The sequence below is a fragment of the Helianthus annuus genome, chromosome 10, assembly GCF_002127325.2.
Source record: "Helianthus annuus cultivar XRQ/B chromosome 10, HanXRQr2.0-SUNRISE, whole genome shotgun sequence".
NCBI classification, from domain to species: domain Eukaryota; kingdom Viridiplantae; phylum Streptophyta; class Magnoliopsida; order Asterales; family Asteraceae; genus Helianthus; species Helianthus annuus.
In genome coordinates, this window is record NC_035442.2 from 132,365,647 (window position 1) to 132,390,431 (window position 24,785).

At 35.9% G+C, this 24,785-nt stretch overlaps 2 protein-coding genes across 2 annotated transcripts; both read right to left on the minus strand.

Annotated features, from left to right (window-relative positions):
* Positions 1-6,505: 6,505 nt before the first annotated feature.
* Positions 6,506-8,110, minus strand: LOC110885633 (scopoletin glucosyltransferase-like). Its single transcript, XM_022133334.2, has one exon. The coding sequence runs from the start codon at positions 8,049-8,051 to the stop codon at positions 6,618-6,620; it is 1,434 nt and encodes a 477-aa protein (XP_021989026.1). The 5' UTR covers positions 8,052-8,110; the 3' UTR covers positions 6,506-6,617.
* Positions 8,111-13,799: 5,689 nt separating this feature from the next.
* On the minus strand, positions 13,800-15,441 carry LOC110885632 (scopoletin glucosyltransferase-like). The gene has a single exon (XM_022133333.2). It carries the CDS (start codon positions 15,438-15,440, stop codon positions 13,941-13,943), a length of 1,500 nt encoding a protein of 499 aa, XP_021989025.1. The 5' UTR covers position 15,441; the 3' UTR covers positions 13,800-13,940.
* Positions 15,442-24,785: the final 9,344 nt, after the last annotated feature.

Sequence of the window (24,785 nt, forward strand, 5' to 3'; positions counted from 1 at the left end):
GCTGTCATGACCAGCAGTAGTGCGAGGAAGCTTAGTGATAAAATCCATGGCAATGCTCTCCCATTTCCAGATAGGAATTCTTGGTTGTTTGAGTAAGCCAGAGGGGCGTTGATGTTCAGCTTTCACTTTGGAACATGTGAGACATTTTGAGACGAAGGTGGCTATATCCTTCTTCATTCCAGGCCATAGGGGCGTTGATGTTCAGCTTTCACTTTACAAGGCACATAACTAGACTTAAGTTGAAGTTTTAACCGATTAATGTCAAAGGACATACGGTGGAAGGTTTTTAAAATATAAAGGATGATTCCTAACATTTTAAAGTTAAGGGGTATCACCTAAAATTTGGAACAAACATAAAGGATAAAAGTGTAATTTACCCAAAAACTTGACATGAAATGATTGTAATTGCATAATGAACCTTCTCTTCGAAAGAGGACTACGACTACAATACTAGAACTAACGCTGCCAGATGGGGACGAAGATGACGAGCGAGATCTAGAATGGGAGCTTGAGTGAGAGTGAGACGAGCTAGAGACATAGCGAGAGTGGAGGGATGAGCCTGGGCAAACCAGGACAGTGCGACAGGACGATCACAACTTGGTTTCTTGTCTTGGAAGTATAAAGGAGAGGTGGAAGGATTTATATCTCAGAAATACAACAAAAGGGAGGCTTTTTGTCTTGCAAATACAATTAGAAAAGTGAAAAGGAGTTAATAATGCTTTGAAATCCGGTAAAAAATGGTAACCGCATTAAAAACCATTTTAAACCACATCAAATTTGTAATTTTTGTTTTATTTAGTTTGATATTTTTTACATATGTGGTGTGGTTTTAAGTCTTTACATATTAAAAAAGCCAATATGAACCGCGTCTTATTAATGTTTTTTCTACTAGTTCTAAACGCTTTTTTACATGGCCCGACATTGTATGATGTTTTTATTAGTTATATTTTTTAGAATTTAGTGATGATATAAACATGTTTAAACATTGTATGATGTTTTTATTAGTTATATTTTTCAGAATTTAGTGATGATATAAACATGTTTAAATTTAACACTCTTTTTATATATAATTATTTAGTTTGATAAAGAATGTCGGCCACGGCTAGTCGGCCACCTTTTTCTTAAACATCGGACTTGGATTTGAATGCTTTTATGCTTCTTCTTTTTTTTTTTTTTTTTTTTTTTTTTTTTTAATGTAGTCAAATTTAATACGAGGATCCACCTTCTTCGACCTCAGTTTTTGCTCTCTTTCAATTCTCGAGCTTGCATTCTTTTTCATTTGAGAACTTCATTAAAACAAGGCCAGCCTGAAAAACAACCGGACGGCCAAACCAACTACAAAGAACAAGAAATACTATACAAATTTACACCACTCAACCCATGAAACATCTATATACTTTGACCTACTCCTAAACCAAAGATACCCGATAGACTTGATCGCACTAAACACCTCCTCAACCTTCGGATGCTTCCCCGCAAACACTAGCACTACTAGAAAAGTGGTCATTTTACTACGGAGATTTGCTACGGAAATAAATGTGTCACAAATTGTGACAAAACTGTGACGCATTTATAACGACAAAAAAAAATCCTAATTTTTGAAACAAATTTGCTACACAATAGTGACAAAAACAAAAAGACATCTAACTTTGTCACAGTTTCGTCATAAATTTGTCGGATATTTTTTTAAATTGTTGACTAATTAGTTAATTTACAATTATTAGATACATATTACTACTTTGCAACGCATTTCCTACAAAAACCTATTAACTTATTTTACAATTTGACTCTAGCTGTATGTGGTTGACTGTTAGACTAATCAATAAAATATATCCAAAATTAATAAATAAAAACTGCATATCCTTCAAATATTATTTTTCTAAAAAAATGTATTTTGTTTATCCATCTCACCAGAAAAGCCCTTACTGGCGCTTTTATACAAAACCCTATCAACAACTTACCAGTCACCAGCGGATGAAGACGGTGTCGCTTTGGTACTCGCTTGAGCCTCAGAGCTCCGTTCGAAGATCACCACTTGCATTCAGAATGCTTCATCAACACCAGACGATGATGCAGAAGAAGCCGATAGCCTTTGGAACATTCGCGAATCTCTCAAGGCTCTCGAGGCTCAATTGTCTTCTTTGCAGGTCTGTTCTTTCACTTCATTTCTAAGTTGCGAACCCTAATTTTGTGAAGGATTTATGTTGTGAATGTGTGTTGTGGAATTTGTTGCGAATTCTAGGTTGATTTGTTACTATCCGTGGTTCGTATTATAGAGTTCGTTGAAAACACAATTGATTGTAAGTGAACACGTGAAATTTGTTGAATATAGTGTGGAATTTGAGATTGTAGCATAAAGGTGAATATATGGTTGAAGTTAAGTGGAATTCAGTAACCGTAGGGTTTGGTTGTGAATTGTAGTTAGGCATAGGCTAGTGATTTGGACTTTGGAGATATAATTGAACTGTTTAAGGCACATGAATCTGCAAGTTCTGTTTTGGTGCTAGGGCTAGGGCTGTGCTGCCTGTAAATGAACCGAACTTTCAGCGAACCGTTCGGCGGAAAGTTCGTTCGTTGAATAAATGAACAAGTAATTTTGTTCGTGTTTGTTTAATAAATGAACGAACATGAACAAGTAAGGTTGTTCGATTAATTATGTGAATGAACAAGAACAAATGTGGCATTCGTTCAATTGCGAATGTTAGTCGTTTACTGTTTACATCTGTTCATGGTCGTTTGTTTTGTTTATGTTCAGTCATTAGGAACTTAGATATTCGGAACATCATTTTGGGATAATTATGTTGATGCTTATTATGTCTGACTTGTGCCTTTATTTTGGGATAATTAGGTTTATGATCGTTATATCAAGTCTTAACAAGGTGATTTATGTCTAATTTTTATTATGTCTGACTTGTGCCTTTATTTTGGGATAACTATGTTGCTGTTAAGTTAGTTAAAAAGTAGTTATTATGATTTGGCTCTAGCGTTAATAATCTTTGCTATAGATAAACAATATAGATAATAGCATAGAGGGCAACGGGATGGTGATGGTTTGGACGATTAAGTGCGGATAGAGTAATTTACAGTGAATATATGATTGATTTCGTAGTTTTTTCAGCTTACCTGCTACTATTATGTTTGTTTTCATACATCTAATCATTTTGGTATGTGGTTTTCATGTACCTGTTAAGTATGGCAGCTGCACCTGTAAGTCTTTCAACTCACACATATTCATGAACTGTATGTGTTAGTTAGTACTTGAAGTATAGATACATAAATATTTAAAATTTTGTATTATTATAGGAACATCATACCGGGAGCCTTAAAGAATAAATAGCGAAGGTATTTGAGGTCTCTTTAAAAGTTACTGTTCCTGATGAGCCAGAAGTGGCTCCTCTTATAGCCGTCTATTCCAAAAAGGAAGCTGCCGATTACCAATGGTATGCCTGACTGCCGATTACCAATCGTATTTGAGTGTATTGGAGTGCTGTCACAAGGTAACATGTTCTTGGAGTTTGTACCTGTGTATTGATGATTTTTTGAAGCTTTTGGCATTTTGGGTTTACTCAGAGCTATATTTAGACTCATTGATTATTTATTAAGTTTATCAATTAATTTGTGTACTTTTTTTTATATTTGAGTTATATCTTTTTATGACATAGTATATTATTTAATTAATTATATCATTTATCAATTAATTTGTATACTTTTTTTTTTTGTATTTTAGTTATAATTTTTTATTTACTTAATTATATCATTTATCAATTAATTTGTATACTTCTTTTAAATTTTAGTTATAATTTTTATTTATAACAGTATAACATAGTATATATTATATAGTTAGTTATATCATATATATATACACATTAAATATACACTTAATACGTTATATAATATTCATATAAATAATTGGCTCGTTAGGCCCTCGATAAGTGAAGCTTGGTTCGGGCTTATTCATTAAACAAGCTTATTGTTAGGCTCAAGCTCAATTCGAGATTTTAGCGAGCCGATCTCGAGTAGCTCACGAGCAGTTTAGCTCGCTTACACCTCTACCATCACTGTTTCTTAAGCTGCATGTTTCAGCCTAATGAGATTGTAACATGCTTTTGTTACATGTACTCAGCATTACTGTTTCTTGAGTTTGGTTCTTATAGATTCTAACATTTGAACATGTTAACCTGAGTAGGAATGGGATTATGCAAAGGAGAAACTCACGCAAGATGGTGTTTTCAGTACAAACTGCCCCATCCCACCCGGCCGCAACTTCACTTACAATCTTCAAGTGAAAGATCAGATCGGTAGCTTCTTTTACGTCCCTTCTCTTGCATTTCACAAGGCTGTAGGAGGCTACCGTGGCATCAAAATTGCTAGTCGATCCGTCATTCCGGTCCCCTTCCCACCGCCAGCTGGAGATTACACCGTACTAGCCGGAGACTGGTTCAAGCAAAACCACACTGTAAGTAATAGTTTAAAGTATATGAAGCTTTTTAGTTGAGTGGAGTCCAATTGTTTGATGTAATGCCTAGCTGAAAGTGAGCCGGTTTGTGTTTCTTGAATTCGACAGGATCTAAAAGCGATATTGGACAACGGGGATGATCTTCCTTTTCCAGATGGTCTTTTGATTAACAGACGAGGATCAAACGCATTTACGTTTAATGTCAAACAAGGTTTGTAAAGTTGAAATGTTGAACGGCTCATTGTGTTTATACGGTTATATATAAACGAGATTGTTTCGTTTGAATGGTTTTGGCAGGTAAGACGTATAGGTTTCGGGTATCGAACGTTGGCATGACTACTTCCATCAACTTCAGAATCCAAGGTCATAAGTTTGTTTTGGTTGAGGTTGAAGGAACAGATTCACTACAAAATACATACGATTCGATCGACGTCCACTTGGGACAGTCTTATTTGGTTTTGGTCACTGCTGACCAGCCTCCTAAAGATTATTACATTGTGGTCTCGACGCGGTTCACCTCTCCAGAAAATAAGTTATTTTACAGGTAGTGTTCTTTTTTATGTCATTTTAAAAGGGATTACTAACATCAACGTTGTCTCTCAGGAGAAAATAAGAGGTTGGATGTTCCAGAAAACTTAGGTTTTGACGATTTTGGCAGTGAATCGTAGGTAGACATTAATTTTCTGATGGAAGGATAACGGGTAGCTAAACGCATTTAAAATGATTATGGGTTCGGCACGTTTCATTTTGTTTGAGATAAAAACATGATCATGATCATCCCGTTAATTATAAGCACTCTTATCTACACTTTAGTTTCATGTAAATTAGCTAAATGCAGGAACTTAGGGAGCATCAAGACAACTGCAAATGTTAATCAATATCATGAAGAAATGACTCAAGTGATGTTTATGTTGTGGGGATCTCCTTGAAGACAAAAGCACATGCAGGGCAAAACTAACCACCACCACAAACTAATATGGAATGAACATATTTCGGTTTAACAGGTTGTAGCGAAATAGTCTCAACGTGTGTGTCAAACATGTTAAACAAAGCGATCCAAAACCTGAAATTGGAGTTGTCTTCTAGGACGCGTTAGATAACGGGTTGAACCAAAGGCTGATGTATCATTTGTTTATGAGTATTTTTTTTTGCTGATTTTCCTGCAAATTTTAGCAAAAAAAAAAAAGGATTTTTCCAGTTTTTTTTTTTATTTTTTTTAAATATTCCGTCACAAATGCGTTGCAATTTTTTGATATTCCGTCACAAATGCGTTGCAATTTCTTGTTATACAACATAGGAAATGCGTAGTAAATGCGTTACAAATTTCCGACACAATATTTCCGTAGGAAATACGTTAAAATTTACGTAGTAATTGCGTAGTAAATAGTTTCCGACGGGGCTTTTTCCAACATCAAGGTTTTGTTGCAAATCCGTAGCAAATGTCAATTTGTGACGCATTTGTGACGGAAAAGTGCGTTAAAAATTGTCATTTTTCTAGTAGTGTAGCTCATTCCTAGCCTTCCAAATTTGCCAACACGTAATAAGGATGATACCGTGATACACTAACTTCTTCTTTCCATTCAAATCACAAAAGTTATGGACCTCCAAGATATATCTAACAGATAAAGCCACCAAAAACGGGACCTTGCACCACCTACTAATCTTTAACCAAAGCGACGAAGCGAATTGGCATGCCGTGAAAAGATGCAACGCCGATTCCCCCCCCCCCCCCCCCCTCAAGGCATTCTCGAGCTTGCATTCTCAAAACAAATATGAGTTAATAAGAAAATAGTAGTTTTTTACCCATGGCATTATAGCCTAGTGGTATCTTGGTGGTGGGATAAGGCTTATGACCATTAGGTCATGGGTTCTATTCCTACAAAGGGGGTTTTTCCCAGATTTATTGGGTTTCCTCCTGAATTAGTGTATAGGCATTATATTGCCTAGTGGAGATGGATATGATCGGATGGTTCTGCTGGCAGCATGATGATACTCTAGTGGTCCGTCAGTTATTCAAATTTGCCGTTCAAAAAACAAAATCTAATAATTATGAGTATGTAAATAGATATTTCATGCATTACATAAATTATTTATTGAGCTTACTTTTGGATCAAACTCTCATTTACGCTCTGGTCGATTCCAGCTGAGCTTATCTCGAGTACTAAAAAGTGGGGCCGTTTACGTTTCTAAATGCATTTATGTCCTCAACGAATGTAGTCAAATCTGAATACGATGATCCACCTTCTTCAACAGCCGTTTTTGCTTTCTCTTTCAGTTCTCGAGCTCGTGTTCTCATGGCGTGACCTTCTTCCACACCCATCACCATCGCCACCGCCCTCTGGATCGCCTCCCGCTTCACACCGTCACACGTGGAAGTCGGACTCCACTCTACATCACCAATCAAAACTCCGATTTGTAAAACATCCGTCACCAGTTTCGCATTATAAAACTGCTCCGCCATGACCGGCCATGCCACCATCGCCACCCCACAGGAAACACCTTCCAACACCGAGTTCCATCCACAATGTGTTACAAACCCGCCAACAGATTCATGATCAAGAATCAACACTTGCGGCGCCCACCCCTTAATTATCAACCCTTTCCCTTTCGCCTTGATCCGTGCCTCAAATCCGTCCGTAATCATAGCTTCTTGATCGTTCCGCACAACGCAAATGAAGTTCTCATCACAGGCTTCTAATGCCATAGCGATCTCGTAAAGTTGCGAGCTCGGAACTTTCACCATGCTACCAAAACTTACGTAAATAACGGAATTTGGTGCCTTTGAATCTAACCATCTCAAACATTGGTGTTCATCTATTGCGGATTTCTTCCCTCTTTCAAGCTTATCTTCCGTGTTCTTGCTACATAACGAAACCGGTCCAACATGCCACGCTTTCCTCTTCATAACTTCACGATAATGGTGAACATACTCCGGTTCGAGCTCGTAAAAACTGTTAAAAATAACACCATAACTTTTTGCTTCTGCTTCTGCAGCTTGTATGAACACCTTCACGAACACTTTAAATTCTTCAGACTCAATTTGAGGCAATTGTTTTCGAGTTAACTTGATCTCATGAGGAAGATTAGGTACAACAAAAGACTCCGAATCGGATGAAACCGTAGGCCGGTAAAGTCGCATCACATCCGCAACACACAACGGGAAGAACCCGGTTCCGTTGAACGCGATTCGGGGGATGTTAAATCTGGCTGCGGTTTCAACTGTCCATGGAAAGAACATGTCAGCAACGATGCAATTCGGTTGGGATTTTTCAATAAATTGTTCAAATGGTTCTTGAAGCGTTGAAATGGCTTCTAATAACCTGGAATGGTGTTGGTTAGTAATAATATGATCGGGGTTATCGATGACTGGAGGTAAACCGGCTTCGTTCGCTTTGAATTCGATGGTATGAAGAGCGATTTGGTGAGTGTAGTTGATGGTTTTCTGGATTGATTTGGAGAGCCGGTGAGCGGTTGATGAGGTGGCGACGATGGTGGTTCGTAGGCCGCGGGAGGAAAAGAGTACGGCCATATCGGCCATTGGAATCATGTGTCCGTAAGCCATGAAAGGGAAGAACACAACATGACATGTTGCCATCGTTTCTGGCTAGAGGATGAGAATTTGAAGACGAAGCGTTTGTAGGAGCAAGCGTTTATTGACTATGTGCATTTGTGTAGGTATATAGTTGGGGGTTTTTTAGAAGAGAAATTGATAACAAACTTCTCTTTTTATTTTTTTTTTTACTTTTTTTTTTATTTTTATACATTTTTAAAAGAGAAAATGATAACAATCTTCTCTTTTTATTTCTTTTTAATACTCTCTCCGTCCCACTAAAAGTGTCATATTTTGAATTTTCAAAGTCTTTATTTGTAAACTTTGACATTAAATAATTTTGTTTGTGTTAGATAATTCTTGATGAAAGTTATATGATTTGAGGGTGTTTTACAAGTGTTTTTATCGGGTTAATTTTTATCAAGTTTTATATAACACAAAAATATATAATTAAAGTCAAAGTTTATAAATAAAGACTTTGAAAATTCAAATAAGACACGTTTAATGGGACGGAGGTAGTAACAAATTTTTCTCGTAAAGGACCGGCTCTTGGGCCGTTTAATCCGTTTTGTTGCTTGAGGCTCAAATTTTTTAAGGACCTGAAAAGTTTTCATAAGCTTTTATATATATAGTAAATTATGTATTTAACACACGCATTCATTAATTATAAATAAAATTGTTGGTGGTTTGATGGAAAAGACCATCTCAAGATAATGTAAGGGTCTAAAGTTCAATACTTGACTCCACTATGAAGATCAATTTTTTTTAATTCATTTTCCCTTACCACAATTTTGGACTAAATTTTTATTTCACCCGAGGCTTAAATTATTTTGAGAGTTTTTGAACACGGCTCTGTTATCGTACAATCACATTATACTTCCTTTTATACCCGTACGATCACATTATACTTCTTTTTATACCTGAAACGCTAAATTAACACCATGGTACTTTAGTATCAAGGTAAAATTAAAGCGGAATGAAATGAATCAACATTGAAAGAAAATATTAATGGTTATCATGTAGTGATGAGATAAATAATTCATATAAAATGTGATTTCTTTTTATTTTAAGATATTTTATTCTTGGTGAGGAGTGTTCTTTTTGCATTTCTCCAATTAATGAATATCAAATAAAAATGGGCCTTAACCTACTAAACGTAACATGAGAAGTGAATAATTTCTTTTTTTTTCTGATATTTTTTTTCTATATACTTAAACATTATTTTTTTAGTTTAAGAAAAATAAAATATAAATCCGCATAGTTACTCTAGTAAAGTAATCATATACAGTTACTTTAGAATGTACAATATTAGGGGTAGGGACGCTTCACTAGTGATAAAATTTCATCACTCATAACATTCAATCAAGTTCCGTCATGTTATCAAGCATTATTTCATCACTAGTGATGGATTTTAGTGAAAATGTTCATCACTAGTGACTGAATTCTATCATTCACAACCTCTTTTTTTTTTGTCTTTAAATTATAAATTAACAATAAAATTATGAACTATAAATTTCGTTTAAATAAAAAACAACATTTCTAGAAATATTTTAGATTACAACTTAAAAATAAACATATAAAAATAAAAACATACATAACAATAACCTACTCGTCGTACGAATTCGGAAATTCCATATCTAGAGAACCTACAAGTTCAATTAAATCGTATCACAACCGAAAGTGAATTTCTTCGTTACTCAGGTCTTGTTGGACATTTTCGGGAACGGGAATTTGTGTAGGAGGATCTGGCACCCAATCTGGAGATATTGCACATCCGTCTTCTTTTATTAGCATATTGTGCAATATGATACATGCATATACTATGTTATGTATTGTTTTCTTATTCATCGCACGAACCGGTCGGTTTAGTATGCTCCAACTACCCTTTAAAACACCAAAAGCTCGCTCAACATCTTTTCTTGCCGATTCTTGCAACCTCTTGAACGTCTTTTATTTAACCTCGACAGTAAATGAAGGAGGTTTCACAAAAACAGGCCATGATGGGTAGATACCATCCACAAGAAGAAAGCCTCGTCTATAATATCTTCCGTTAACGAAAAATAGACAAAAAGGTGCGGTACCATCTGTTACGCTTTGAAACAATAGCGATGCATACAAAACATTGATATCGTTGTTTGAACCTGAAATACCAAAATATGAATGCCAAAACCATAAATAATTTGATGTCACCGCTTCAAGTATGATGGTTGGTCTTTTGACGTCACCCCTAACATACGCCCCTCGCAACTCTCTTGGATAATTTCTCCTGTCGATATGTGTACAATCGATGCTACCAAGCATCACTGGAAAATGCCATCTAGCCTCAGGCGTGGCGTAAATACGTGTAATGATGTGTCTCGTCGGTTTACGTAGAAACTCCTTACCATACAATTTAATGATCGCGTCACACAAAAGAATTGCAAACATTCACGTGAAGTTCTGTCCGACATAGCTAAGTATTCATCAAAATCGTCGGGAGGGTTACCTATCGCTAGTTGGCGAATGCCGGATGTGCATTTTTGTATCGGCGTGAAACTTCGTTTGCCCCTCCCGTCGTAACGTTCTTCAAACCATTCTTCGTTTGCTTTGATGTCTCCAACAATGTTTAAAAATAAATCTTTTGGTAAACGAAACCGATCTCTAAACGTTTCGGCATTGTAGACCGGATTCTCCACAAAATAATCCTTCATTAACACTTCGTTGGCATGTATACGATCACAATCCACCATTTTCTTCTTTGGGCGACTCGAAGTTGCTTCAAGTTCGTCATGCACCTTCTCGAAAAATTCAAGCGTCTCATTGTCGGAAGACGTTTGGCTATCGCTATCGGCGTCCATCGGAAACTAATTCGTAGGAAATTCCATTTGTGAAATATGTAGAATGTGTGATATATATTTATGTTTTTGTGTGGGTGAAATGGTATAAATTTATGTAGAACTAGTATTAAGTAACCCCTGCGTTGCGGCGGGGGCGAGCACTGATGCCAAACTATTGCCAGCGACCACCGACACTGAAGTTGCGGCGTGTTAATGCGAATAAATTAAACCAAAACGTAAAACATAGAATAAAATAACTAAGTTGATCTAGGACTCGCGCGTTACGATGAACTCGCGTCTATTTTTCCCGTTTGACAGGTTCATCGTAATCTATATATAATATATATCATTACCACTATACAAATCATAATGCATACATTACAACAACCATTGCATCAATATGTTGCAAATTATATTTATACAAGATTTTGGCTAAATTAATTAGATTAATATAAATAATAATAATTTACAAATAAAACAACACAACTTTGAATGGATCAAACTGATTGAATATGGTAAGGTAATGAAACCATTATTTGATTAGGATACAACCACTTAAGCTCAATTTACAACCATACATGCATACAACAGATTGAATTTGGTAAGGTAATGAAACCATTATTTGATTAAGGTACAACCACTTAAGCACAATTTACAACCAAACATACATACAAATGTTCCAAATTAATAGTATATAAATGTATAAATAATGTACAAATAACCAAAGAAATGGTACAACTAAAAATAGCATAAACCACCAAATTAATAGTATATAAATTTATAAATAATGTACAAATAACCAAAGAAATGGTACAACTAAAAAATAGCATAAACTATAACTAAAGCCACACTTACAACCCAACATTGCAATAACATGTTGCAAAATAATAGTATATAAATAAACAAAAAGCTACAACCTTCTAAACTAAGGGTACAACTAATTAAAGCATGAAACACTAACTAAGCTAAATGTACAAAACTATATACCTAGAAATGTTACAAAATTACATTATATAAATAACAATTATTTGAATTTCTTTAAAAGATGGTTGTAAAATGTGATCTTTGTTAATTAACTATACACGTTAAAAAGTCAAATGTACAAACATATCATACACATTAAACCAATAATGCATAAGATACAACAAACAATAGCACCAACATATTACAATTTGATAATATATAAATGTGTGTGTTTAAGTTTTTTTTAAAAATCTAAACGGCTCTCAAGGGTCAAAACCCAACGTTCATATTCAAACAACGTTTGAAAAATCAAGTTCTCCACGCGTTTTAGCCATCACGCTTATCTGCCACCACGCATGATATTAAACACCAGCGGCGGAGTTCCACGTGCATCAACGCGTGGCCAAACGGCCACCACAGGGTGCCCTGACCTCCTTTGAGTAATTATATAATTTTTTTGTTTTGTTTTTAGATTTTAGGAATGAAATACATTGCTTAACAAGATTGGAAAAAAAAACCTTCATTTACTGCTCACGTTTAATTTAAAAAAAATCCGTATAGTTACTCTAGTAATCATATGCAATTACTTTATAATGTACTCTATTAGAGTAATTATATATTATTTGTTTTTTTAGATTTTAGGAATAAAATACTCGCTTAACAACTAGAAACAAAACCTTCATTTATTGCTCAGGTTTAGTATGCTTAAACTCATTTGTACAATAACATTATCCTTATTATTACTACTACTACTAGTGTTTCTATTGTCGTTGTTGCTGCTACTACTACTACTACTTTTTCATTATATATTTATTATTATTAGATTATACTGATATAATAATATTAACTAGTGGGATTTCCCACACTTCGCGATAGGGTTTTGTTCGATTCATTACAATACAAATATAATATCGAAAGTCAGAACATGGTATAACAATCGAGATGTGTTTTACATCGGTCGAAAATCATGAAAACGGTGATGTTATCAGAAGGTATATGTTTTGTTTGTTACGATATCAAGATAATACCGACACTTGATGTAGTTTACGATACCAAAAAAATACTTTATTGAGAATATAATTATGTGTTAAACGAATTTTATACCGTAACGGCGAGAAAACTCAACTATATTTCATTCACTCAAATAGAACTTATATCGAATCGCAGCGGTAAATTCGGTGCGTCAAGCTAAAGAACAAAAAAGTCTTATATTTGACCGTTCATATTGAACTTTTATCAAATCGCACAAAAAATAAGCGTGTCGCAATTGTATGTGCAAAATTTTATAAAACGTTATATTACATTACTAACGCGACACAGCTTTGATAACATGTACGTTCGTACTTTTACCGCTTGTACATTATTACTAATAACTCGGTTTCGACTAAAATTTATATCAAGAATGCGAACTTGAGTGAGAGTGAGAGGAGCTAGAGACATAGCGAGAGCGGGAGGATGAGCATGCGCAAACCTCGACGGTGCGACAGGACGACAACTTGGTTTCTTATCTTGGAAGTATATAGGACAGGTGGGAGGATTTATATCTCAGAAATAGAAACGGAGAGGCTTTTTATCTTGGAAATACAATTAGAAAAGCGAAAAGGAGTTAATAATGCTTTGAAATCCAGTAAAAAATGGTAACCACGTTAAAAACCATTTTAAACCTCATCTAATTTTGTAATTTTTATTTTATTTAGTTTGATATTTATTTACATCTTTAAACGTGGTTTTTAGCCTTTACATGGCCGACATTGTATGATGTTTTATATTTTTCAGAATTTAGTGTTGATATATAAACATGTTTAAATGTCGGCCACCTTTTTCTCATACATCGGATTTGGATACTCTTTTCTTAATACGAGGATCCACCTTCTTCGACATCAGTTTTTCCTTTCTCTTTCAATTCTCGAGCTTGCATTCTCATAACAAACATGAGACGGTAATAAGAAAATAGTATTTTTTCTTTCTTATCGTTATATATAATAATTATGATTATGTAAATATATATTTCATGCATTAGATAAATTATATATAATAAACTCCCATGAACTATAAGTTCCATAAATAACACTAGTACTTGTTTATTAAATGAGCTTATTTCCTATCAAACTCTCATTTACGCTCTGGTCGATTCCAGCTGAGCTTATCTCGAGTACTAAAAAGTGGGGCAGTTTACGTTCCTAAATGCATTTATGTCCTCAACAAACGTAGTCAAATCTGAATACGATGATCCACCTTCTTCAACAGCCGTTTTTGCTTTCTCTTTCAGTTCTCGAGCTCTCATTCTCATCGCATCACCTTCTTTCACTCCCATCACCGTGGTCACCACCCTCTGGATCGTCTCCTGCTTCACCCCATCGCACATGGAAGCCGCACTCCACTCTACATCACCAATCGAAACTCCGATTTGTAAAATATCTGTCACCAATTTTGCATTATAAAACTGCTCCGCCATGACCGGCCATGCCACCATCGCCACCCCACAGGAAACACCTTCCAACACCGAGTTCCACCCGCAGTGTGTTACAAACCCGCCAACCGATTCATGATCAAGAATCAACACTTGCGGCGCCCACCCCTTTATTATCAACCCTTTCCCTTTCGCCGTAATCCGTGCCTCAAATCCGTCCGGAATCATAGCTTCTTGATCGTTCCGCACAACCCAAATGAAGTTCTCATCGCAGGCTTCTAACGCCATAGCGATCTCGTAAAGTTGCGAGCTGGGAACCTTCACCATGCTACCAAAACTTACGTAAATAACGGAATTTGGTTCCTTTGAATCCAACCATTTCAAACATTGGTGTTCATTGATTGCGGATTTCTTCCCTCTTTCGAGCTTATCTTCCGTATTCTTGCTCCATAACGAAACCGGCCCTACGTGCCATGCTGTTCTCTTTAAAACTTCACGATAATGGCGAACATACTCCGGTTCAAGCTCGTAAAAACTGTTGATAATAACTCCATAACTCTTTGCTTCTGCTTCTACAGCTTGTATGATCACCTTCAAAAACACTTTACATTCTTCAGAATCAATTTGAGGCAATTGTTTTCGCTTTAACTTGATCTCATGAGGAACATAAGGGACAACAAAAGGGTCCGAATCAGACGAAACCGTAGGCTGGTAAAGTAGCATCGCGTTCGCAACACACAACGGGAAGAACCCGGTTCCATTGAAAGCGATTCGGGGGATGTTAAATCTGGCTGCGGTTTCAGTTGTCCATGGAAAGAACATGTCCGAAACTATGCAATTCGGTTGGGATATTTCAATGAATTGTTCAAATGGCTCTTGAAGCGTTGTGATGGCCTCCAACAATCTGGATAGGTCTTCATTAGTAATAATCTGATCGGGGTTATCGATGACCAGAGGTAAACCGGCTTTGTTCGGTTTGAATTCGATGGTATGAAGAGCGATTTGGTGAGTGTAGTTGATGGTTTTCTGGATTGATTTGGAGAGCCGGTGTGCAGTTGATGAGGTGGTGACGATGGTAGTTCGTAGGCTGCGAGAGGCGAAGAGTACGGCCATATCGGCCATCGGAATCATGTGGCCGTAAGCCATGAAAGGGAAGAACACAACATGACATGTTGCCATAGTTCCTGGCTGGAGGAGGAGAAATTGAAGATGAAGTGTTTGTAGGAGCAAGCGTTTGTTGACCATAGTGGGGGTTTTTAAAAGAGAAAATGAGAACAAACTTTTCTTTTTATTTTTTTTACCTGAATGAATCATGAACTGAAGGAAAATATTAATGGTTATCATGATGATATAAACAATTTATAAAACTGTGATTCCTTTAATTTTAAAAAAATTTATTCTTTGTAAGGAGTGTTCTTTTTGCATTTCTTCAAGGAATAAAAAGAAATCTAGTATTATTATAGGTAAATATCAAATACAAATGGGTTTTAACGGACTAAACATAAGAAGTTAATGAAAATTTTTTTCCCTTTTGAATTTTTTTTCTATATGCTTAATCATTATTTTTAGTTTAAAAAATAAAACAAATAATCTGTATAGTTACTCTACTAGTTGAATCATATGCAATTACTTGAGAAAGTACTCTATTAGAGTAATTATATATATTTTTTTAGCTTTTAGGAATGAAATACATGTTTGGCAAGATTGGAAAAAAAAACCTTCATTTACTACTCACGTTTAGTATGTTTAAAAAATCCGTTTAGTTACTCTACTAGAGTAATCATATGCAATTACTTTATAATGTACTCTACCAGAGTAATTATATATATATATATATATATATATATATATATGTATATATATATAGGTACGGGATCAGGAAAAAACACCTCAAAATGTGAGAACGGTGAGAACGCATCTTGGGCTAACACGTGGCGCGGGATATGATCAGGGCGTGAGGGGTTTTTTTTTTTGTCTTTTCAATCTTCTTTTATTTTCCCAATTTTGTGTAACATGTTGCTTCATTTTTGGCGTCAAAAATTACTTTGGCGTTAATTGTATTAATTAACTATTTGGCGTTGCATTAATTGTTTTTGTGTCACATAGATAATTTTTTTGGCGTTATAGCGTTTCTCTGGTCAATTTTTTTGGCTTTTTGTGGCGTTGTATAATAATTCACTACGAGGCATTAATATTTTCATAAGATTACATTAAGACCAAATGTTTTTATGGCGTTTAGTCAACTTTTTGGCGTTTAATACATTGACAAAGTGCTTTTTGCCTGCACATGTTCTCACAGTTTTCATACTACTAGCATTTTAGTGTTTGTAGTTTTATATAATAATGCATTTTATTAGTGGAGAATTAGATAACACTACTAAAAAATTAAAATTTTTTACACCTTTTTCCATAGGAAATTCGTCACAACTTGCGATTTTCTATGAATCTGTGACAAAATGCATATGTAGGAAAACCACTCGTAGGAAACTGGTTTCTTACGCATTTTCTACGCATTTTCCTACCCATTTCTGACAGAAAAGGGCTGTCACAGATTGCTACAAATTTTCTAGGCGTTTTCCTACCCATTTAACAGAAGTTAATTTTTAATTTTTGCTACACAATTGTCAGGAAATTTAATTTTTATATTTTTTCATAGTTTATAGTTTATGACAAATTTCCGACTACCTGTTTACTACGCATTTCTGACGAATTTATAATAAATAAAATGAAAAAAGAAAATGTTTTTGGTGATGGATTTTGTGTCACAAACCCTTCAGTAAAAATATGCTTTGTTTAAAGAAATAAAACTAAAAACTATACAAACTCAATAACATTAATCATAAATTTATACAAATTTACAAACAAAAAACTCAATAACATTAATCATAAATTTATACAAATTTACAAACAAAAAATGTATATCTGATTCTTGCCTCCACTGAGTCTGAACCAAACCACTACCATTACTGCCGTCATTGACCCGAAATCGCTAACGGCCGTTCAGATCCACCACCCCCGTTCAAATCCACCACCGCCGCCGCTAACGGCCGTTCAGCTCCACAAAAAACGAGAGAAGGGGGCGCCGTTCAGATCCACCACCGCCACCGCTAACGGCGACGCTGCCGCCTATCTCCGCCGCTCTCTCCCTCTGAGCAGTCTCTTTCACTTCAATGCTCTCTCTTCTTCCCTCGATTCTTTCTTTCTCTCTCTTAAATTTGCAAGATGTAGGGGTTGTCATAGAACATGTCGACCGGAGAAGCTCACCGGCCGCCGCCGGCTTGCCGGTTCCTCTCTGTGGTAGCTGGTTTGAAGTCGAGAAGGAGAGAGGGAGTTCTGTGGTTGCTGGTTTGAAGTTGAGAAGGAGAGAGAGAGAGTTCTCTGTGGTTTCTGGTTTGAAGTGGAGAAGCAGAGATGTTGTGAAGATGGGAGGGAAAGTTGGGAGCGGCTGAGGTAAAATGAAAATTAGGGTTTGTGATAGTTATTTATACTCAGGTTTCCTTCATGGGCTTGAGCCCAAGGCCTACAAGCCCGATACCCAAGTTTTAAGGGGTCCGTCAGCACCTACGAACCCGTTTTTCAAACCAGAAATCGTTGGAACGTCGTAATATATAATTTTAGTATTAAAACGCGTAAGATATGGTAGGTTTAATTAAATGAATAATTACATATTCCCCCTACTAAGCTTTTTAATTGCATATTTACTCAACCCTAATTTAAAATTGCATATTTTCCCTCCAATAATAAAAAGACAAAATTGCCCCTTTCAAATTACAAAAATCCTATGATATATAAACATCATGTGCGTAACCAGGTTTAAGAAACCAAACACGCGACCAGGACTCTTTTGTGTCGATCTGAGATTCTCTCTTGGTTCGATTCCAGATCGAGTTTTGGTGTTCGTTTCAATCAGATTGCGTCCTCACAGGATAGTTCATATAAAATATTCGTATAAAATCCGTATTTGTCGGCTGACCCCCTGACCCTCCTTTAAGACCAAATATGATCCATACCGAATTGAAAGTACCGGTACTGAAAACGCCAAATAGCGGGCATGGTTATAAAACAAGGTCTCCAAGGCCGAGTACTCCCCGAGTAGTCGCTACAAGGTAGGTTGCCGAGGCGACTTTCTTCAACTCCGACTAATTACTCGGAATCGATAAAATGCGGTCAACATCGGCCAAAATCGGATCTAGTAGGTCAACTCGGGCCGAGTTTGACTTAAAATAAAATAAAACATAATTTCTATGCTTATCATATTAAAGAGTGAATATCAATTTCATGTATTTTGTTATAAATATTAGTAAATTTATGTTATTTGACATATATTTAATTTTCGAAAACTAATTTCTTTATAATTTGGCATGTCCGAGTACTCCCTGTGTACTCTCCGCCTAGGCCGGGTACTCTCAACTCCCCGGTCGACCGACTAGGGAGCGCCTAGCGACTTTTGCAACCATGATAGCGGGTACCGAAAACAATTCGGTATAAATTTGAGGAAAATTGGTTTTTAATAAACCAACCTTTGTCCCGTTGGTAAATAATAATCTTACCTACGTAATTGATATACAATAATCCTACCTATCAACATGTTGGTACTCAATGAACTTTCGTTAATTTTTTTTAACTGAAGTTAATTTTTAAGTTTTATTTATTACACAAAAAGTCCCTATAGTTGTAATTTACTAGTTTTAACTATTTTATAAAATAAAAAAACCTCAAGGGACTGTAATTTACTAGTTTTAAAATAGTTAAAACTAGTAAATTACAACTACAGTGACTGTTTGTGTAATACATAAAACTTAAAAACTAACTTCAGTTAAAAAAATTTAGCGAAAGTTCATTGAGTACCAACATGTTGATAGGTAGGATTATTGTTTACCAATAGGACAAAGGTTGGTTTATTAAAAACCAATTTTCCTAAATTTAAAAATTTAAAATATGGTTATAATAAAATTAGTTAAATATTTAAATATGGTAATAAATTTTCCATCACAAATGCGTAGCAAGTTGCTACACATTTCCTACACAATAATTAATAATAATGCTGATTAAACATTAAAATATAATCTAAGTATAATAATACATATTTCGTCATAAATGCGTAGCAAGTTGATAATAAAACGTTTAAATATAATTCAAATACAGATATAATACATCCGTCATAAATGCGTAGCAAGTTGCTACGCATTTCCTACACAATAGTTAATAATAATAATAATAATAATAATAATAATAATAATAATAATAATAATAATAATAATAATAATAATAATAATAATTAAACGTTTAAATATAATTCAAATACAAATATAATTCATCCGTCATAAATGCGTAGCAAGTTGCTACGCATTTCCTACACAATAGTTAATAATAATAATAATTAAACGTTTAAATATAATTCAAATACAAATATAATTCATCCGTCATAAATGCGTAGCAAGTTGCTACGCATTTCCTACACAATACTTAGAATTAGTATTTTTGTCACTATTATGTCGCAAATTGGCCAAAAAAATCAAGATCTTTTTTCCGTAGGAAATGCGTAGTAAATGTGTCAGAATTGACTCATTTTTTTGCGTAGGAAATTTCCGTAGCAAAATGACCACTTTTCTAGTAGTGTAACAAACAACGGATAATTTGATAACAAAATAATATAAAATAAAAAAAGAAAAAAAATTAAAAATGGTAATCTATAGTCTTTACCATGGACAAACCTTTAAACCTTTCGTTAATGGCAGTAAAATGTCCATATTACTCCTGCTATGAACCAACATAATTAAGAAATAAATATAAAATTAATTAAATTATCTATCAATTCCTAGTAAAATGTCTATATTAGTCCTGCTACGAACCAACATAATTCTATACCTTACATTTTTAAAAAGGGTGTACAGTACCTTTTTTAACTGATTATTTTAAATTATGTATATTTTTTTTTTTATTTTTCAACATGAAACTAAACTTTGACATTTTCTTTTATTTACTGTAATAATAATCAAGATTGTAATAATCAAGATTATAATAATATTCATTGTAATAACATTCCAATACAAAATATAGAATTCGTATTCTTTTAACCATCTATTAATTAAAATAATTTAAAGTTATTTTTGATTAGAAAAAAAATCCAAATAACATAAATAAGTACATTATACGAGAACTTTGAATATGCTAAATAGTTGGGGGAGGGGGGATATTGCACGGTCCTCCCAACCGCTAAAGTGATCCCACTCCACAAGCTAGCTTAGCCTCATAACTGCCTGGCGGTTACTACCCAACCGAAAGCGAAAGCCTGGAGGGTGTGCCTGCCAGGATTGAACCGGGGTCCTCTGGGAAGAGGTGGGTGAGGCTGGCCACTGGGACACCCCAAGTGGTTGCTAAATAGTTATAAGAGGTAAATGAGGATAAATAATTTACTATTTACACTATAAACAACACATGTTTAATAACAACACATGTTTAATATATGTCGATAATTCATTTAAGTTTAGTAATTTTATTTTTCTCTCATAACTTAAGTGAACATAAAATTAACAAACTACGTAGTTGTAATCAATTTGTTTTTCTCAACGCTCCGATATAAATATTTTGAAAAAAGAAGAGAGTTATGTTTTAAATAAAACGATTTTTATCTGCAATTGAATTATTCGGATAGGTATTCGTTTTTATGGATTTCAGCTCTCATACTACAAACTACATATATATTTAACGCCGTCACACCCCCAAAATCCACCTGCGGAGTATCACCGCTTGGGAGCGTGACTGACCAGGATCAAGCCACCAATCATATAGAACATTGTACGAAGTAAAAGTAATTGCAATATAAACCAAACCAAATCCATATGAAAGGTGTTTCCAAAACATAAGTAAGTTATCATTGTTTAGCGGAAGCGTATAATCAAAACCCAACATAATTAAGTACGAAATGTCATAAGTGTTTAATAAGATAATCACGATCCAAGCCCACAACGACCCGCTCCTCCATGTGCAAGCTCCATATACCTAACGACCTGCAAGGCATGTAACAGAGGATCAACAACTAGTTGAGCGAGTTCACAGAAAGTAAATGCGTAATAGTAAGTTTGTTTGTAACAGGTGGCGCTACTGGGCCGTTAGTACGTTCTATTGGTGGGGGCTTCCCATGTTGTATAACCACTAGACTACTCGTAAGCATAAGTATCCTTCACATCCGAGGATAGTAATAAGTATAAGTATCCTTCACATCCGAGGATAGTAATAAGTATAGGTATCCTTCACAACCGAGGATAGTAGTAAGTATAAGTATCCTTCACATCCGAGGATAGTAATAAGTATAGGTATCCTTCACAACCGAGGATAGTAGTGAGTATAAGTCTACTTAGATTGTAAGTATGTGTCCTGCACAACCGAGGACAGTGAATAGCATAAATATGTGTCCTGCACAACCGAGGACAGTGGTATGGTAGTCTAGTAACAGTGTATCTAGTCAATCTCATTCCTTTAATCCCATTCCCAAGCCCTTGGGAATCCCATGCCTTAGTAAGGGTGTGAACTCACCTTGGTTTGCTCGGATTGTTAATTTACTTTACCAGTTCCCGGTTGGTCAACCAAATCCTACCGTGGTTACAAAAGACAATTAGCTTATATGCGCGTAAATCATGTAATGCACATTCACAACACAAGTATCGTACAGTAGTGCACATAATGTCATCTAATTATAAAAAGGAAGTCACTCATCACACTGATCAATCATTTCCATATTCACTTATATAACATATTCTAGTAGGTTGTGTGTGTTGACCATCACCTCATAACATGTGGAAATCAATAGAGTTTCTTATCAGATTTCATCTCATGCACACGTATCATTACACCATTTAACAGGTTGGCATTTCACATAAGCGGGTCATGCATTTATTAGATTGCAACTTATAGATTCATCACCTAATATTTCATAAACATTTAGACGTCCAGTTTTACATGACACACACACACATACAATCCAACTATCACATACCCGACGATACTACCCATACACTAACAGCTCGAGTTAGGCTAGACTACTGTGCCCTACTACATAATAAGTTCAAGTAAGAATTATGATCTAAGTGGGCCGATTCAATAACCAATACCCTTATTAGGGCCGCCCAAACCCCACCAATTAGAATAAGTTGGCCGCCCACAAACACATGACTGGACCGATTTATCCATTCCACCGATTGCATTTTTTATTTTTATTTTTTTTTAAACTTTAGTTGATATGACCGATGACTACTACACAATCACATGGGCTGACTATAATGGCCGCCCCTGTTTCACGATTGGACCGATTAATATACATAGTTGGCTGACAATTACTAGACAATCATATGAATGCCCAAATGCCTTTTGATATATATATATATATGTATTGGTGTGCCGATTCAAACAACCAATGGTCTTCAAGTGACCGCCAATCCCCACCAATCGAATTTGGCTCAAGAATTATTCTTTATCATACAAAACAACCAATGACACAATGCATACATTAAACTTTCCCCCAAGCCTTATTGGACCAATATACTTAACAAGGTTTTTCATTGGAGCCCTATATCACTCATAATAACAGTCAACGGCACATGGCCTGGTTGTTTGATAGCATCATCATCACGCTGTACGAGAAGACATGTAAATATCAATGTGGCCGACAATTACCTAGTGTTGTCATGTTTCTACTGGACCAAACTAATCTGCTAGTGGAATGCATCACATGCTAATTCAAGTATTCAAGTGAGTTTCATGTATTTATTTACTAAAACAATATCGAGCATCATCACATTAATACAGTTACGAAATCAGCAATCCCCAAATCAAAAGCAAGTCGCCAATTATAAAATTCCAATCCTTATTTATGAGAGCACTTGTAGTCATCATATCAAATCTTAAATGCACATGCAAGACAATAACAAAGTGGCCGACAATGCATGAAGTAAAGCTTTATCTACTATGGCTGCATTTTCGATACAAAACACATGCATAATCAGCCAAAATCTAATCGCATACATATAAAACCCATGAACCAAATTACCTAACTGTTACTATATAAGATCAACAATTAATCACAAATGTTTTTAATCCACTACCCGAATAAGGATCACACTAACCGAGATAGGAGCTAATGGATTGATGGCACAAGAAGGTTCCGTAGACTTGTAGTTGCCGTCACAATTAGAGAAGTGCTCTAGGGTTTGGCGATTTAACCTCTTGTAATAGTAGGGGACAAGATATTAAAACATTGCTACTGGGCCTTATGCCCTTGTGTTGATTTCGCCGGCCCACCGGTTGACAAAAGCACTGTTGTGTTTTCGTGATGGGTGATTTCACAAGGGGGGGGGGGTGGGTTTTCGGCTAGGTTATTTCATAGGTTATTTCACATTGATAACAATACACAAACTTATATTTTGCTCATACCCTCATATATTAACAAACATATTAACAACCATGCAACCATATATCAACAAATACACTTATGTTGCACATCACATATAACATATTAATCACAGCATAATTTAACGTATTACAAACGTGTACAGTTGTGAAACAAACAAGTCGTGTAACTAAACCGCTTAAACAATTAACGTGCAATAGTGCAAAGATGGAATCTTGGAAATTCGAGTTGTCACATTATCCCCAACTTGAAAGAAATTTCGTCCCGAAATTTAGTACGTACTCACTGAGGAAGCTAGGTAAGCTATGTCGTTCACTGGTTTTCCTGGGGTGTCACATCATCCCCCCGTTGATTTGGAATTTCGTCCCGAAATTCCGCAGTAGTAGCTTCAGCCTCGGTAGTGGATGCATTGGTTCCGAATAACTGGGGGTACTTTTCTTTCATTTGGTCTTCGCGTTCCCAGGTGTATTCTGGGCCACGTCGGGAGTTCCAACGAACTCGAACAAGAGGGATTCTCTTGCTTTTGAGGACCTTAACATCCCGGTCCGTGATTTCAACTGGCTCCTCGACGAACTGCAACCGCTCGTCGATAGTGAGTTCCTTAAAAGGAACTATGAGGGTCTCATCTGATAGGCATTTCTTCAGATTCGACACGTGAAATACATTGTGAACTGCACCGAGTTCAGCTGGTAGGTTCAGTCTGTAGGCTACTGGGCCTATTCTTTCAGTGATTTCGAACGGTCCAACATACCGTGGATTGAGTTTGCCTCGTTTACCAAATCGAACCACACCCTTCCAGGGTGAGACTTTAAGTAAAACCCGGTCCCCGACCTGAAATTCCAATGGCCTCTTACGCTTATCCGCGTAGGCTTTCTGACGGTCGCGTGCTGCCGCCATGCGTTGTCGTATTTGTGCAATCTTTTCTGTGGCGTCCACTATAATCTCTGGACCCGTAATCTGACTATCCCCCACCTCTGCCCAACAGAGAGGTGACCGGCATTTACGTCCGTACAATGCCTCGAATGGAGCGGCTTGAATGCTGGTGTGGTAACTGTTATTGTATGAAAACTCCACTAAAGGGAGGTGTTTTTCCCAGCCGTTGCCGAAATCGATAACACACGCTCAAAGCATGTCTTCTAGAGTTTGAATCGTGCGCTCAGACTGCCCATCCGTCTGAGGGTGAT